This window comes from Necator americanus, chromosome III (assembly GCF_031761385.1).
Source record: "Necator americanus strain Aroian chromosome III, whole genome shotgun sequence".
Classification (NCBI taxonomy): domain Eukaryota; kingdom Metazoa; phylum Nematoda; class Chromadorea; order Rhabditida; family Ancylostomatidae; genus Necator; species Necator americanus.
This window is the reverse complement of record NC_087373.1, coordinates 37,842,015-37,858,348: the sequence shown is the minus strand read 5'-3', so window position 1 is coordinate 37,858,348 and position 16,334 is coordinate 37,842,015. Positions and strand designations below refer to the sequence as shown.

Genomic DNA, 16,334 nt, shown 5'->3' with positions numbered 1-16,334 from the left:
TGTAAGCTTGTTTTTTGATGTAACGATGCCTAGCAATGTATTCTTTGTTCCGGTTCCTTTTTTTCGTCGAACAGAAATCTGTCGATTTCTTTCCGAGTCAGTAATGAAGTTTGCAACAAAATTGTTCGTTTTCTTCGTTCCATTACGTCGTCAACGCATAGATATCTTGCCGGAGTGATGATGGTTTTACAACGTTTTACAACGACCACTGATGGTCGTTTCTGATTAACGTTTAATTTCGATTTTTACTCAGAATTCAACAATGAAATGCGTGCTTGGGTACGCTTTTTAAGTTCACATTTCTATTTGAGTATGTTTTAAATTGTTTTTAGAGTTACAACATCCTCTTCTCTGTAAGTCTGCTTTATCGCTTTCAGAAATTAAGTAGTGGCATTGATAACTGGATATCGGATACATCAACGGATGAACGTTGTGTTTCGTTTATTTGTTTGTGAACTGTTCATCTAGAATGATTTCGGCTAGTGGTGATAGGGCGTGATTTAACTCTGTATCCTGAACATGAGTAATTACAGCTTACTTTTACTGCAGTGTACTGTGAATAGCAGTGAGGAGGAACAGCGGCAACACGCAGCTGTGAGATTTCCCTCAAGTTCCTCGTTTTCAGATTTCTCGATACACAGCATTAGAAAAATCATTGGAAAAAGCATTAGAAAAAGAAAACCAGAGAAATATTAGTACTGTTTTCATCTAAATGCATATGGGATCAAGAAACCATTGCCGTTGTGATCACTGTAAAGAATGTTAAGCTCTTAGTATTGTATAATTATTCGCCACATAAATCTTAGGTTATTTTAGGTTAAATTGAATTGGAGAAAAACTGTGTTCAACAATAAAATGACATTTCAAAAAATCAGCAGCACTTTCCATTATCGGAAACATTTTTAAGAACACCAAAGCACTTCATTCCTTCATTATTATTATTACAAATCACGACAGTTATATGTGAGATGCTGTGCAAGATATCCATGCTAGCGGTCCGCTGTGGATATTTCGTTTAGAGGAGCAGAAATGGTATTGTTGATAGTTTCGATAATTTATAAAGGGGTTACCCATGTTCGATTGTTCTTGAATCTTGGCATATTGAATACGTGCCTTTTTTTTATTGATTTGCTTGAGCTGTGGCCAATAAAAAAGCTGTGAAGGGGTTCTTCTGCTCGTCACCGTTTTATTTTGAACGAGTCACGTTCTTGTACAATCAAGACTTGAGCGAAATGGTTACTCATTACTCTCTGGTAGGATTTGATAATAGTATGCAACGTGAATGAGAGATAGTTTTATTTTCTTGTTTTCTTTTCATTTAAATCATGACTATTTTCTCTAATGTGCTCATGTGACGCTAAAATTCTCAACAAATCTTTTTTTACGTTGATTTCGATTGTTTACTTGTTACTTTTTGGATTTTTTGTTCCTTAAATGATTTCTTATAGGTTGATACCTCTTAGTTATGTCCAGTGCCATTCGATACATTGGCAACTATGACGTGAATGCGGAGGGAAAGTTCTTATTTGAAATCCTATGTCAATTAAGAAAGGTAATTTTAGCACACTATTCTTCTACTGCTTACAAAATGCTTCGTGATGAGGATGTGGTGTATGTTGTTATCGATTAAAAACTTATCTAAAATAGTGCTTTGAGTTTCAGAAAGTTCCTTGTCGTCAATTTTTGCTCCAAATTATGTGCACGTGCAGAATTTAGGATTTATCAGGGTAACATCTAACTTAGCTACACTACTACAGCGAAACATTTCAGGAACGTCATTTTTGAGTGCAATTCACGAAATCATTAGGGTTCTTATGGAGAGACTTTAAGCTAAATGCAAATTCTTTTTTAATATTCACATGCACATGTGTGTGAACCTTTTAAAGGCATCACCCCACGAATCTGAGGTGGTGCAGATTTCAGGTGGAGTTTTCGTATACGGGATGGGAGACTACGGAGAGGGAGGTGATTCCGTCCATTTCTTGCTAATTGCCGTAAAAAACGGCCCGGAAGATGCGGCGCCGCACAAGACTGGCGCACTCCAATCGAACCTCTTGTACAAAATGGTGCGCCAAAACGAATGAAGCCGTATCTTCCGAACCGTTTTTTACGGCAATTAGGAAGAAATGGACGGAATCACCCCCCTCTCCGTAGTCTCCCATCCTGTATACGAATACCCCACCTGAAACCTGCACCACCTCAGATTCGTGGGATGATGCCTTTAAAAGTGCTTTTGCCTGTAACTTCAGTCTAAATTTAGTATAATTACAGTTGGGCGTCGGACGCATCGTCACGAAAAACGAATGGGGACGGAAGTGGCCTACACAACCCTCTTACATCAAAATAATCAGAGTAAGCTAGTGGATGCGATTTAAAAGATTGCCGAGTTTTGTATGGACATATTATCATGATATTATTTTTGGCGTTTTCGTTATGTTTATGTTTGCGTACAGTAATAAATTCAACTTTACTATTACTATAACTATTTCTTCTGAAAGGTCTAAGTGTGGGTTCTGTCCCTATTTTGTCTTATGCTCTTTTCAGGCTCAACCTGCTATGGATAGATGGTTGTTTGGCGGCAAAGTTTGGGGTGAATGGACTCTTCGAGGGCGAAATCTAGGCGTTTACGAATTTGCACACGATCTCAATCGATCTGATTGGAGACTTATTCATAAGTATGTGCGACACCAACGAAGGTTTCACTTATAATCACGATGCAATTGTTTCGTCTTCAAATTTAAGACATGAAGAAAAAGAGTTCATTGAATGTAAAGAGCTGATGGGCGACATAATCTTACCGAACTCGTTTCCAATTCCTCCTCTTCAGGTATGTCTCTCATTCATTTTCACAGTGTTACTTGTTATTTTTCCCACCGATCTCTTCTTTTGCGCAATTCTTTTGAACCAAGGTCATTTTCACTTTCTGTTTAGTCTTCTACTGCTTATTTCCAGAATTTACTGGCTAAGAAAGCATGCGAAAAAGCCGGCGTTCCATATCGTGAAGAACAGAAGAGAGCACCACTAACGTTATGTATTGATCCTGAATTCGAAATGCTTAAACCTTTCATTAAACAAGTAAGATTAATTAGATATTTTTAATTACCCTTTACAGTACATGTATATTGGTATCACTTTAGGCCGAACCATCTAAAAAAGGTACGTCCATATATGAAGAAGTGGATCCCAAGGTCCTTCTGGATTTGTACGGGAAAGAACTGCCAGTCAAGGTACTCGCTTTTTTTGTTGTTGAAGACTTTCTTTTCTGAGTTTGGTTGATCCAACTCCGCTCTTAAGGTAGAAGCATGGAATGTTGGTCCTGCCACTTTCAAGCCGCATTTTTCTCCCTCTGACGATGTCAAAGTGGATAAATTGTTCAATCAATAGAATTTTTCATTGACACTTCTAGAGATTATAGTATGTTATGTAGGTATTTTTTCATAGTTGTTACGCTAGGTTTTACGTCGTTAATTTGTTAAAAGTGCATTACTTACATAATTCGCATAGTTTCTTTGTTAGAACAGATGGGAATCATTGGAACAAAATGTGCATGTATACTCTGTTAATTAGTTTTTGATCCGAGTAGTTTATGGCTACGATAAATCATCAATAGACATGGTCGCATATATCTATACTTACAGTTGATTACTGTTCCTTTTTGTTAGGGAGAGAAAACGTAATCCAGGTTGTTTGGCTCAGTTTTTTTTTATTCTGGAGTTAAGGAGGCTACTTAATCTCATTTGAGAGCTAGTATTTCTATTCAAAAAGAATAGCTATATTTGGGTCAGAATGACATGAGGCTAGTCGCAGTTACGTGCGTTGGAAGCGGTGCGTTACAGCGTAGCGGTTAAAATCGGCGAGGGGACCCTTGCTGGCACCACTCACCGCTGTAGTTCGGCCCCTTTTCGATCCCAGTCGCTAGCCTCTGAGCTTCGTGTTGTTTTGAACCTACTGTAGTTTCTTTGTTTGTGGTGTTTATATGATGCGCTTGTCCTCCAAATGTGATTAACAGAGAAGGATATTGCGCTAACAACATTGCCCCGCATATCGCACTGTAAGATCTGAAGCAAAAATGTGAGTGATGGGGAAATGTACACGTGGTTGTGTCATGTCAAAGATTACGAGCTCAAACATAGTGGATAATGCAAGGATAGGAAGGAAAATGACACATATTGGGGGTTTCTGCAGACTCTCACTGGTTTCGCTGTTGCTGATTTTCGATGTGTATTGATGTCGGCGAGTTATTGATGTTGATAATAATCAAATAATGATGAAAATCTTCGTCAAATACTCAAAGCCAGTACATTACAGAAATCTCAAGTTGTTCTCCAGTTATTTTCGAGAAATTTTCTGGCCGCAGCGCGAATGCATGGATACTGGACGTGCTAATAATTACCTTATCGAGTAAGTGGATGTTTTTTATTAGAAGTGTTTTTGTGCGCGGGTCGAGAGCACTGAAAAGGTGCAGGGGAATGACTCGAGCTACCGTAAGGGGCTCGAGGTGGAGTTCGCATAAGAGATTTTCTATTTTTCATAAGAGATCAATCAATGAGAGGACGGGATGACATGCAAAAACACTTCTGAAACACATCCATTAGTCGATAAGGTACCTGTCAGTACATCCAAAATCCATGCTTCCGCGTTCCTGGAAGAAAGTGGTTATGGTTAGAAATTTTGGCATAGAATGACATCTTGTGCGTTTAATAACGGTGGATAATTTAGATTTTTACGTAGTGATCGCATCTAAAAACCTAGTCATAGAGTTATCGCATCCGAGAACCGAGTGAAAGAGGACTGGAGCTGTTGGTAGAGAGGACGTGTGCAAAGTTTACGATCACGGATGTTGAAGCCTAAAAAGTTACAAAAAAAAACTTATCGAGTGAACGTGCATGACAGTTCGAGTGGGGGACGATAACTGTGCCATCAAGATGTTGAGCTGATGGTGGATCGTATCGATCGATTGTCGTTTTATCAATGAATGCATCACATCCATAATTGTACAGGAGATCGCAAGAAGTCCATGGCAAGAGCAGAAGAGTCTAAAACTACATTGCTTATCAGGATAGCCTCGAAGTGATGGTGGCAGGGTATCGTGTGATGGAGTTGAGTTAATCAGCCACCTGGATATACCCGTAGATCAAAATCCGTGGTCTCAATGCAGGGCTCTCTTGTTGCCGACGTTATGCTACCGTCCCCCAACTTATGTTTTGGATCCTTGACATTTATCCGTACTTCTGTTTTAGTCTCCCGATGCTCTGATGAATCAGAAAATGCCGAAACTTGTTCGCCACCATAGAATGCCTTTAAAATTGCTGAAGTTTAGTTCACGATCTTGTTCGTTTGTATCTTATCGACAAGTTAATGACCAAAAAATGAATTAATCTAAAAAAAAGACTAAATCTGGTCATTCTAGAGGTGTTCACAAACTTATATGGTATAAGCATTGTAGTTGTACTGGTGTAAGAATTATTCGCAATAAGTCACTTCAGTGGGGAGAAAATCCGCGATCTCCATGCTGGATTTCGTTCTGTTTCTGACAGACTTACCGTTGACGTCTTCGCGATAGGACCTTAGCGCGGCCACAGCGCCCTTAGGCAGGAAACCTAACGCTCGGTAGCTGCTCTGGAATGGTGTTGTGTTTGTTTTTTTTGTATCCCCCCCCCAAGAAAAAATAAAAAGGGGGGGTTTTTTTTTATTTTTTTAAAAAATAGAAGGGGGGGGGTGTTTTGTTGGGGGGGAGGTGGGTGGTTTGGTGGGGGGGAATGGGTATGGTTTTGGGGAAAAAAATTTTGGGAAAAGGAAAAAAAAAAAAGAAGGTGGTATTTGGGGGGGGGGTTTTCCCCCAGGGGATTGGGGGGGGGGTAGCACCTAGGAGCGTGTTGAAACCCTTGTTGGCACCATCTATCGCTGCAGTTTGTGACAGTCCCAACTCGGTTCCAACTGCTGCCTCCACCGCACCGTTTCGAGCGCGTAAGCAAATGCCCAGTGCTTCATGTCGTTTTGACCCGACTATAGATGCGTAAGCGGCTGTGCTCGAAGCGGCGCGGTGGAGCTGGCGGATGGGATCAGAGTGGGACCATCACCAACTGCAGGAATGACTGGTGCTAAGAGGGGTCCCACGACGATCGTAAACGTTACGTTTTACTGCAGCGCTTCGAGCGCAGTCGCTTGCACAACTACATTGAGCTTCACGTCGTCTCGCCTCGACCGTTACCTAGATTTTCGGCACTGCCAGGTGTCTGGCGGTGAGGTTGCGGTCTCACGAGGTCGTAGGTACGTATTCGATGTACTTTTGGAGTGACCTTGATTTTTCCCAAATACGTATGTACTATGTGTTGTTTTCAAGGATACTGGCGCATGGAACATGCCAGAAACGAACACAGCATGACGTACGTTAATGCATTGGGACGCGTACAGTAGTGGTAACTGTTTTTTTTCCCACGCGGAATTGTTTATCACAGGTAAGCGATCCCGCATTAGAACGTAAGCTGAGCTTAGTGCCGCTCGACAAACACTCGTAATTGGTACGCGAAAACGATAAATCCCCACTCAAACGAACCATGTCACACATTGATCTGGATTTCTTTTTTTAACATATGCTTTTGCGTTTTATTCCTTTTATTTTTATCTTTCTATTTTTATTCCTTCCTTAAATGGAAGGATTGCTGACGCTCGCTCGACCAGTTCGAAGAACAACGGGAGTTAAGGTGATCAAAGTGATCGAGGTGATTCCTTATTCGTGTGGTGAGGATCTAAGTTGGTCCTGAGACGAACGCGTGAGATTGTCCATTTTGCTTTTACGTACGGTTTAAAAGTTGTGCAAACAGCTGTTGAGACTTTCTGTCATCGTACTTTTACGTCAGGGACTCGTACATCTATTTGTAATATATTGGTGTGATTTTAAGTCTTGACGAACTTCTCAAATCGAAAACTGTTCCAGCCATGAAATAATCTTGGGAAGTCCCTGTAGGTTATTAGTGGAGTCCACGAAACAATGTACACAGTACTAATTACACCAATTAATTAGATAAATTAATACTGATTGTATTGTTTCAAGACTTCCCTTACAAATTTTCTTTTCCTTGGAATTCTACTTGTATCGATTAAATGTGTATGTATGTTTACAGTAGGGTGCATCCAAACAACATGAAACACGGTGCAGTTGCGTGAGCGGATGCGCTCGACACAACGCTGGGAGGAAGGTGGTTGGAATCGAGGTGGACCATTGCACGAACTACAGGAATGTTGTCAGCAAGGGTCCCCTCTGGATCCTAACGGCAACGTTCCGCTGCAACCACAACTGCGCCGTGCTTCATGTCGTTTTGAACCTCCTACAGTACATATATTCGATACATATCCATGAAACACACATGTGTCGCAAGGATCCAATAAGCTCGACGTATGAATGTTTCTCGGTTTCAGCTGCTCCATCATACCAGGTGATCATTAACTCTTTTTACCTTGGAAACAGATTTCGATCCACATTCTTTACGAATTGACCTCTACGTGACTATCGGTGATTATCCTCCATTCTTTTAGCAACGAACGACTTACTGTACATATGTGCAGGTTGTTGGTAGATCTTTATTTTCATTTTTCCCTTTCTTCTGTTAAGATAAGTCGTTACGATATGGAAACATATATGAGCAAGAAGAATTATTATCTCTTGCAGTAGAAATTAGGAAAGTTCTCGTGGTTGCTTGTTAAGCTACTCATAGAAGAAAGAAACGGTATGCAAAAAAGAAGACGAGGACCAGACGGCGGCAGTTCCACAATCATCGCAAAGTAATTCTCATTTCATTTGGTATTTGATTTTTATAAACTTTTCCTTAACAAGCAGGTGAGTTAAAAAGATAACGTAGTGAACTCCTGATATTTGACAAAGTTCGGGCTTTGATAATTTTTCATTCTTCGAGTTTTGAAGGTTCTTCGAGGAAGGTTTTGACGAGAAGATTCGAATCTTCCTTTATTCTGATTCGGTGCTAAATGTGGTTAAATATGTTATTTGGACCAATGTGGTGGAAATGGTACATGACTCTTTTATTCTCACATTATCGTGTCTAATTCCGATGTGCATCGATGATGACGCCATATTCGCCAACGACATTTACTATGGTTCGTGAGTCCGGATTATCCGGTTGCACTTCAGTAGAGAGTATATGTAACTACATAGGTAATCATCGTTGGAGTACAGGATCGGAGCTGTGAGTGGGTGAGTTTTCAAAAAAGGGATTTTTTCCGGCACTTTATGATATTACCTCTTTTTGATACACGACTTCATTCTATCTTCTGACATTGTTCTTTTATTAGCGTACGGTATCGTAAACTAATGTTCACTACTAAAAGAACAAGGCGCGATGATAGTGAACTTTTCGTGTAACAGAGTTTATATAGTTATGTTATAGTTATAGTTATATGTTATTAGTTTATATGCGAAATTTTCTCCGACTTCCTCTCTCATTAGTTTAAATCCGTTTTTTTTTTTTTTAAAGATTGTTTTAATGTTTTTAAGCATTTTAGTTTCTGTGTGCGCGTTGAAAGAAAGCTGTAAATTAGAGGAGACGTCTGCGTACTTGATGAGTCTGGAAGCTGTTGTTGGATTCTACCATCACATTGTGCTGTACATCATTGTTATGTGTCAGAACGACTGTAATACTTCTTCGAGAATTCGGTAAGCATTTCAACTGTAGCATTTCTACTATACCTTTTATTTTACATTTATCCTTGAATTGCTGTTTTCTGTTGTTGTTGTTGTTTTGAACTGCTGCTGTCTACCGACTATGGAGAGTTTCTCTCCACTTTTGTGTTTTGCTAATTTTTTTTGCCTGCATATTAAGCATGTCACAATGAGCATGCTTCTTTTTTTATTTCCAACTGATATCCTTTTTTAACGTCGAAATTAGGACTTCATTGTTCCGCTAACTCCTCTCATATCTCATAAAAACTTGAAAGGATTGTGAAAAAAGTCTTATCGTCGTTGGAAAATAAATTGAAATTGTAGAGAACGATTTTCTTCTGATAAAATGTGATCCGGATTCCTGATACTTCTGCGATGCTGTTTAATGTGAGCCGTTAGACGATTCTACATTTTGGTTTTGTTTACTTCGTCAAAAAAGAAATATAAGGATAAAAAAAGTGCTGGAATTCGCGAGGTTTTGAACTTTGATATCTATCATTTTCATTTTTTTTTCTAATTTTCAGAAGCCCGATAGGGTAGCAAAAGAATTAAGCTATTCGAAGCGAACGACGAGAACGACTACCGGATTTTCTCCAATCTTTTTGAACGGCGAAAAAACCGCAAAAGCTTATGCTAAGGAAGCAAATCCTGAGCAGAAAGCGAGTTTCGCTGTCACTGTTAAACATCGTTATTTTGAGAGGTGAAACCGCCATCATGCGGCCGTCATCAATCGTATGTTTTCACCAACCGTTAGGGCAATTTCACCGTATTCAATGTCGTTATAACTCTTCGTCGTTATCGTATCTCGTTTGTCAGTTCAAATTGTGATCAGCGAGGAGAATGGCATCGTCGGCGAGGTCAATACAACCATTCCCCGAGACTCTTATTGCTTTCTATTGTGCTTTTTAGCCTTTCCGAGCAGTTTTTTTCTTTGTCGGTCATCGGTCTTCCGTCTTTGAAATAGCTATACTTCAACAGAAAAAAGATAATTCCTGTCGGGTTCTTATGCAAAATTCGATTGAGGTGAGAGTTTTCTCGTGGTTATTTTTCTTTCCTTTGAATGGTTAGTAATAAAATGTTTTGCTGCAAAGAACCTCGTTATTTTCATCGAACGAACGGAAGCGATCGATCTGATTTGAATTAGTTCACTCAGCGAAGAGATTGAGCTTTTCTGTACACATGCTTTTTTCATAACAGTCTTCACGTTAATTTGATTATAAGCTTCGTTGGGCTGGTTATATGGTTGATATGGCCAGTGATTTCTTTCCTCAATGAAGAAAATTCCAATTAAGCTTTCATTTTTTTTATTTTTTAGTTCTGTTCATTGCAAGGTTTCGTAAGGATTTCCTAATCGTTAGGATACTCCTCTTTCTTTCTTGCTTGGATGAGTAAAATTTCAGAGCTGTTGGTTGGTTTCTAAACTTTCCTAGGTGCCAGTATTATTTCAATTCATTCTTTTCTTATTTTATTTATCTATTATTTCGTTTCTTCTTCCTATGACACCATCACTCTTTGTTTTCTTGTTCAGCTCTCTTTTGTTAAGGTAGAAGATGAGCACGTTGCGCGTTGTAATTTACATGAATCCGAAATATTCAGCATAGATGCGGATAATCCACATGTTTCTTCATGGAAGGATCTCTTCGGGCGCTAATAAACATTGCACGAACAGCGCTTCCAAGTGGTGAACACGCATCTTTCACTGTTTGTTTGCTCGTATCCAGTCTCTGTGTCTCTTTCTTTGTGTGTATTAGTTTAAGGCACACATCGGATTTCGTTCGTGAAGTCCAGTCGGCTATACATGGATACATCCTAGTGATGAGGAATCTGCTCTAGAATTTTCCGCTTACGATTTCCACCACTACGGTCGTATAGAGATCATCGTATCATTCCGGATGAAAGTGAAATGGAACGCGGATTTGGTGAAATCATCGACGAAGCCGGCGTTCGTTCGACGGCCACTGTGCCCTTCATCGGCGCAAGGATCGACTCTCCCTCCGTTATGATCACGTTTTTACTTCGAGTCAAAACTGGTCGCAATCCGATATCTGTTCCATTGGTGATCGACGGTTTTCGTGGTTGAAGGAGACAGGGTTCCCGTTAGAGTTACGGTCAACTGAGCATCGACACTATTTGACAATTTAGTAAAGTTTCTGGGGTAAAGGATCGAGTCAGACTGAAGACAAAGGTTTAAGAAATACTTTTTCTAACATATTGGTTTATCTACCGATGAAATAAATAACAAAGAAAATGTCAAAAGAAATACTTCATTAGTTTGTCTATCTGTGAAATATCCGTTTTAGGGAAAGTAATAAAACACTGAAGCAATAATGCAGCACGGTAATCCAAAAAAAAAATTAAATACTATTGCTATAGGCAGGTTTATTACCTTTATCAAATTCTACCAGGAAATATAGGAGAGATCTTTGATCCATTGAGGTCTTACTGCACCTACATCGTGAACTCGTCTTCTTCGTAATTCTGGACTATGAAACAGTAAAAGAGGAGAATTTAGGACTCTACCACTCGCTGCAATGAGTTCTTTTGTGGTCAGTAGTTCTTACGAAAGTCAGATTTTTGTTGTTGTTTCAAGCTATGTCTTTAAAATTGCTGGAAGAAATTATTGAAAGCAATTTCTAAGCTGAGTGACTCTTTAGAAAAGCGTTGTCCAGATCTGTTTCATGGATTTTGTTTAAAATCCAGTAATGTGCATAAGCTTTCTCTATATTTTTTTTGTTCTCTTGAATAACTTTTAAATACTACATAGCGATCGTTTGTAATATTTTTTTTGTAATTTTCCTAGAAATGATGTATATTTTTGAAATGCTCTTTGAAGTGATCCCAGAAATGTAAGTGGGAATTTTTACTACATAGTAGATCCCGAAGTGGACGATACACAGCTGACCAGATCCACCTAACTTCGTGATTCGTTGACCCCAACGTAATGCGCAACCCATGCGAGTTCTGCGGGTTGAATTCACCTTACTATTCATACTGAACAAATAAAATCCTGGTTAAGTAATATTTTCTGGTTCCTTGACGACGATCATAAGAGCTTCTCATGTGTGTTCCACTAAGTAAACACAACGACAACGACGTCGTTCAATATCGCTTCGAATGCGGCGTTGTCCTATATCGAAAAAGAGACTGTGGCGAAGTGTTCTGGCCGCCTGACCGTGGATGTATGTAAGTGTCACGCGTGTGCTGCTTATGTAAACTGTTCTGGAAGCTGCTGCTGTCCACACATGAATATTTCGTGCCGGCTTCCTCTTAGTTTCAAATTGACGCGCATAGAGATCCGTATAGAGAGGCGTTTCGTGCCTGAAAAATATTTTTCTCCACGAAATTTGTAGGCTTTGATATAAGAACTTTAGATAGATTATTTTTTTTTGGAAAGGATTTATATTGATAGAATTACCTTTTTTTGTGTCATTCTCCTCCGTATCATTCTGAGTCATGGATGAGGTTCTGTTCTTGGATTTTTGGTGTTTGGTCAATCGTAAAGGACTATATGTTAGGGGATCGAAGTTTTGTTTTTAATGGAAATGAATGTTCATTTCTGAGAGTTATGGAAGGGTAGGTGTCGCTGTGTGATAAGAGGCTCTCATGGCACTTCCCAAACCTATACTTGAGGATACTGCAAAGAGTGTGGATCTCATTCGCCCTGAATGACAATCTGCAGGAACGCGGTGGTTCACCAGCTCCGCCAGCCGATGAGACTGGTCAGTTTGTTTTCCGATTTAGAGTTCTTGCGTAGTGTACTTAGATAACGATATCGAGGCTTGGTGAGTAACGAGGAGCAGTTTGATGAGATATGCATAGCATTAAAAATCTCGACTAACATCTTCAGGCCTTTGATAAAGACAAAGTTGTCGAAACCATAAAATTTTCTCAAAACTTTGTTGGGAAAAAAGAAAACATAAATTCAGTTCAAAATGCCGAAGTTTCAAGAAGAGAGGACTTGGAGATTGGTTCCCACAGTGTCTACTCTGTTGAAATTTCATATTAGGCCTCAACATGGTCTTTCTTCTCTCCGCGATCAACAAAGTAGTACCAGATTTGTGTGCGAGGATAAAGAGGCTTGAAGTGACTCTATGTACGTCAGTTCAGCAATTACGTAGAAGCGAAGTATGTCCACAGCTTCGAACGTCCAGATGCCTTCGAAGCAAAAAAAAACAAAAAACTTGGAAAAACAGTACCGGATAGGACGATGCAACTTTTAGAAGCGGTGCCTAAGGAAAGGGAACTGTAGGTCAGAGCATAGATGCGGTAATCAGAGCCGGTGCCCGGACCCAGGATAACGGGGCTGGATGAAAATGGCTAAGGACTTTTTGTATTATCGAGTTTGTATCCCAACCATTCCATTTCCCGTCGTTTTTTTACGGCTGAGATTAACGGGTAAAAAATAAAGTTCCTGGCGTTAATCGATACGCGCCCTCCACGTTCACTTCAATTCAGAATCGTTTGAGGTTCACGAACGTGTAACTGGCCCATCCAATGACTTGCGGTGGCTAGCCGATGTGTTAAGTCAGTGCTTTTATCCTCCCATACAAATCTGGTACCAATTTATCGACCCCGGAGAGATGAAAGGCTTGGTGAGCGCTAGGGCGGATTCGAACCTCCGATCGATCGTGCAGGAAGCGGAACCTCTAGCCGCTACACCACACCCGCCCTTTGCTGAGATTAATTTTATACTATTATTATTATTATTATTTTTCAAAGCAGAGGCTAATTTCATCCCATTATGATATCTTGTATATTATATATACTTTATACTATATTATAATGTATTTCATGCTGATATTTAGTGTTTGGAACTAATTGCATGAAATAAGGTCTGAACGGGTTGATGAACTTCAAGAAACCTACTTATAGTTATCTTCTATGAACTTCTCGAGATTTTTGTCAGATTTTTGCTAAGTCGAGACTAGTTTTCGCTCGTCATATGATGATAAAAACATGTATCGAAGCGACTGTCAACCATCAATTATAACATACGATGTCAAATTATAGTTTGCAACAAGTTTTTAGGCTTATTTTTTTCATTCGTATCATAGCATATATACTTTCACTCGAATTTTTGGAGCGAGACTGTCTATTTTATACGATGTTGACGTTGAAGGTCAATCGTTTGTTTGTGCAGGGAGCTATCCGTAGCTTTTCGGTTTGTTCGAGTCAAGATCGTTTTTGAATTGGAAGGTCAAGTGCAGCTATTTGAGGAGAAGATTCTGGCTTAGGTGTTTGTATGTCTGGTGGAATTCACTCTATCATCTAGCCTTATGGGTTTGGAAGAATTATCGAAAAGAAAAGGAATAAAAAAGAAAGAAAAAAAAAACAGAAAAAGTCAGTAAGTGCAGGATTTCTTCTAGGAAAGAGAAGAAGTCCGCATCTTCAGAAGCGGCCCATATGTTGACACTCAGTAGTGACGAAGGTCCCGTAGCGGTCGTCGAGCTAAACATAAGTATTAGTGTACGTACGACATTTTCCTTGTGTTTTCAGACAAAAATTAACAAAAAGAAAAATTTTTATAAATGAAATAGTAATGGATTAATAAAAAAGCATAATGATTTATAAATGAAGGAATCAAAATCTAACAAAATTTTTCTTCTGATTTTATAAATGAATAATCGAATAATAAAGGATTTGCAATGATTTTGTGGTTGAAATAATAATATAATAATAAAAATGTCGTTTTGATATTGGTAAGGTGTATACGAGGTTGTTAAATAATTTTATTTTCTTTTTATTTATTTTTAAATAATTTTAAATTATTCATTAACCTCGTATACAGCTTTTTAAAATCAATACAACATTCAACTAGGCTGAGGTTCATTGAAAGTCAGACGTTTCAATAGAAAATGTGCAAAGATTTTTTAAAATGAAATAATAATCGATTAATAGTCGAATAATAATAATAATAATAATAATAATAATAACAATAATAATAATAAGAATCGTAAATCAAATATTCTTCAAGTTCTTAACGTTCTTAGCGTTCGCCCACGGCCTCTGTTAAGCTTCTGTTAGCTTTGTTTGTGATTTTATCTCTTTGGCCAATTTAATAACATCAATTTTCTAAAAAAAAGTTCCCTTTAGTGTCCCTGGAGCTCATATCCATGCCTGAACCTGCACGAGTAGTTCCGCTACCTCGTACATACAGTCTTCAGAATGCAATTCCTTCATTTCTTTGCCGACGGCTGCGCGCTCTTTTCTTTTGTAACACAGAGGGCGGTAGTAATATGTATGTTTGTTTGTGGATTCTTCCCTATACTCGTCCGTCCGGAAGCTCGTCGAATGGATTTGCTTCGATATACGTTCATAGTTCTTTTCACTTTGAAACGTCTAAAACCTCAGCTGTCGGTCAATTCCTGGGCGATTCTAGGAGATTATTTCAGCAAAGGATCTTGTTTCTCTTATTTCTCCTCTGTTTTGCTCCCTTTCCAATCTTAAATGCATTATTCATATCTTATTTAGTATTATTTATTGTTTGTATTTGTATATTTTCTTTTTTCGGCCCATTTGTATGTATTATTTCTTCTCGGTCCATGTGTCAACCTACAGATCGGTGCAGCCTTTAAATTAATGGCTATCATAAACCAACCTACAGATCAATATACCGTTTAAATAAATTATTATATTTAATATGGAATATTTAAACCGGTAAAGATTATTTGCTACTGTAAAACAACGCTGATCTATGGGAGATTACACGCCTCACTACCATGTTTTCCCATTCGAAAAGGCGATTTTCCAGTCGAATACATATGGATACACCAGGAAGAGTTTCCGTGAACTTTGTGTTCCACGCTCCTCGGTGAGGAAATTAAGCGGCTCATCGTGCTCGTTGTGAACTTCGAAATCATCGCCGAACAAGGCGATCAAGTACATTGTTGACCTTTAATTCTCAACGTATACATCCGTGCAATCATCGCCCTCTCTAAGAGTTGTATGTATGGCCGCTTTCCGTGCGAGCAATACAGGGAGAAGGAGGGATGGGTAGGGATGGAGGCGCGATTTACACGACGGAGGGACGCGAATCGCCGGCCGGGCCTACAACATGGTTGCACCAATTCGCTCCCCCCTCGTTCGATCAACCTCTTGACCAACCTCTTTTCTATTATGTTCTTCGAACGACGAAATTGTGTCGGATACGTGGTTTTTAGTAGATTTTTGTATGGATTTTTAGGTCATAACTTGGGCTAATAGCTCTAAATATGTAGTTCAAGTCGTTCCAATTCAATTTTACCGATCCGGAAGGATGGAAATAGAGGTGCTACGTAATTTTCTCCTCTGGCAATCGATCTGCTCACTAAAATCACGGATAGCTACCTTATCAGATATGGATGTCTTACATTGTGGCTCCTTCCTAGTAACCTCCTATTTCATTCCTGAAAACTCTTTCTCTTTTTTCTCTTTTTTCTTTTCTGGTTATATGAATAATATTCTGGTATTTCAACCACTTTAAAACTTAACTAAGGACATTTCCATTAGCGTAATAGTTCTGTGGAGTTTTTTTTCCCCAGAAATTTCTGACAGTTTCCTGCTAGTTTTCTACGATTTACTCCCTATTTAATCCATCACTATGTATACATTTATTTTATTCCCAATGCTAAGTTAAAAATTAAACGATTTATAATTTATTCTCAACTTCAACATCATCCGA

At 39.0% G+C, this 16,334-nt stretch overlaps 2 protein-coding genes across 3 annotated transcripts; both read left to right on the top strand.

Annotated features, from left to right (window-relative positions):
• Positions 1-103: 103 nt before the first annotated feature.
• On the top strand, positions 104-3,384 carry RB195_012229 (uncharacterized protein; the record flags this gene model as incomplete). Of its 2 annotated transcripts, XM_064193992.1 has the most annotated exons (9): positions 263-279; positions 333-353; positions 1,474-1,552; positions 2,272-2,352; positions 2,545-2,675; positions 2,743-2,827; positions 2,953-3,075; positions 3,138-3,227; positions 3,295-3,384. In XM_064193992.1, the coding sequence occupies 9 exons, from the start codon at positions 263-265 to the stop codon at positions 3,382-3,384; spliced, it is 717 nt and encodes a 238-aa protein (XP_064051575.1). The 2 variants fall into 2 exon arrangements, with proteins under 2 accessions (XP_013290507.2, XP_064051575.1); XM_013435053.2 differs by lacking the exons at positions 263-279; positions 333-353 and adding an exon at positions 104-123.
• A 2,707-nt stretch (positions 3,385-6,091) lies between these two features.
• On the top strand, positions 6,092-14,795 carry RB195_012228 (uncharacterized protein; the record flags this gene model as incomplete). The annotated part of the gene is made up of 7 exons (XM_064193991.1): positions 6,092-6,270; positions 6,344-6,386; positions 7,706-7,782; positions 7,922-8,112; positions 8,171-8,201; positions 8,510-8,668; positions 14,768-14,795. The coding sequence occupies 7 exons, from the start codon at positions 6,092-6,094 to the stop codon at positions 14,793-14,795; spliced, it is 708 nt and encodes a 235-aa protein (XP_064051574.1).
• Positions 14,796-16,334: the final 1,539 nt, after the last annotated feature.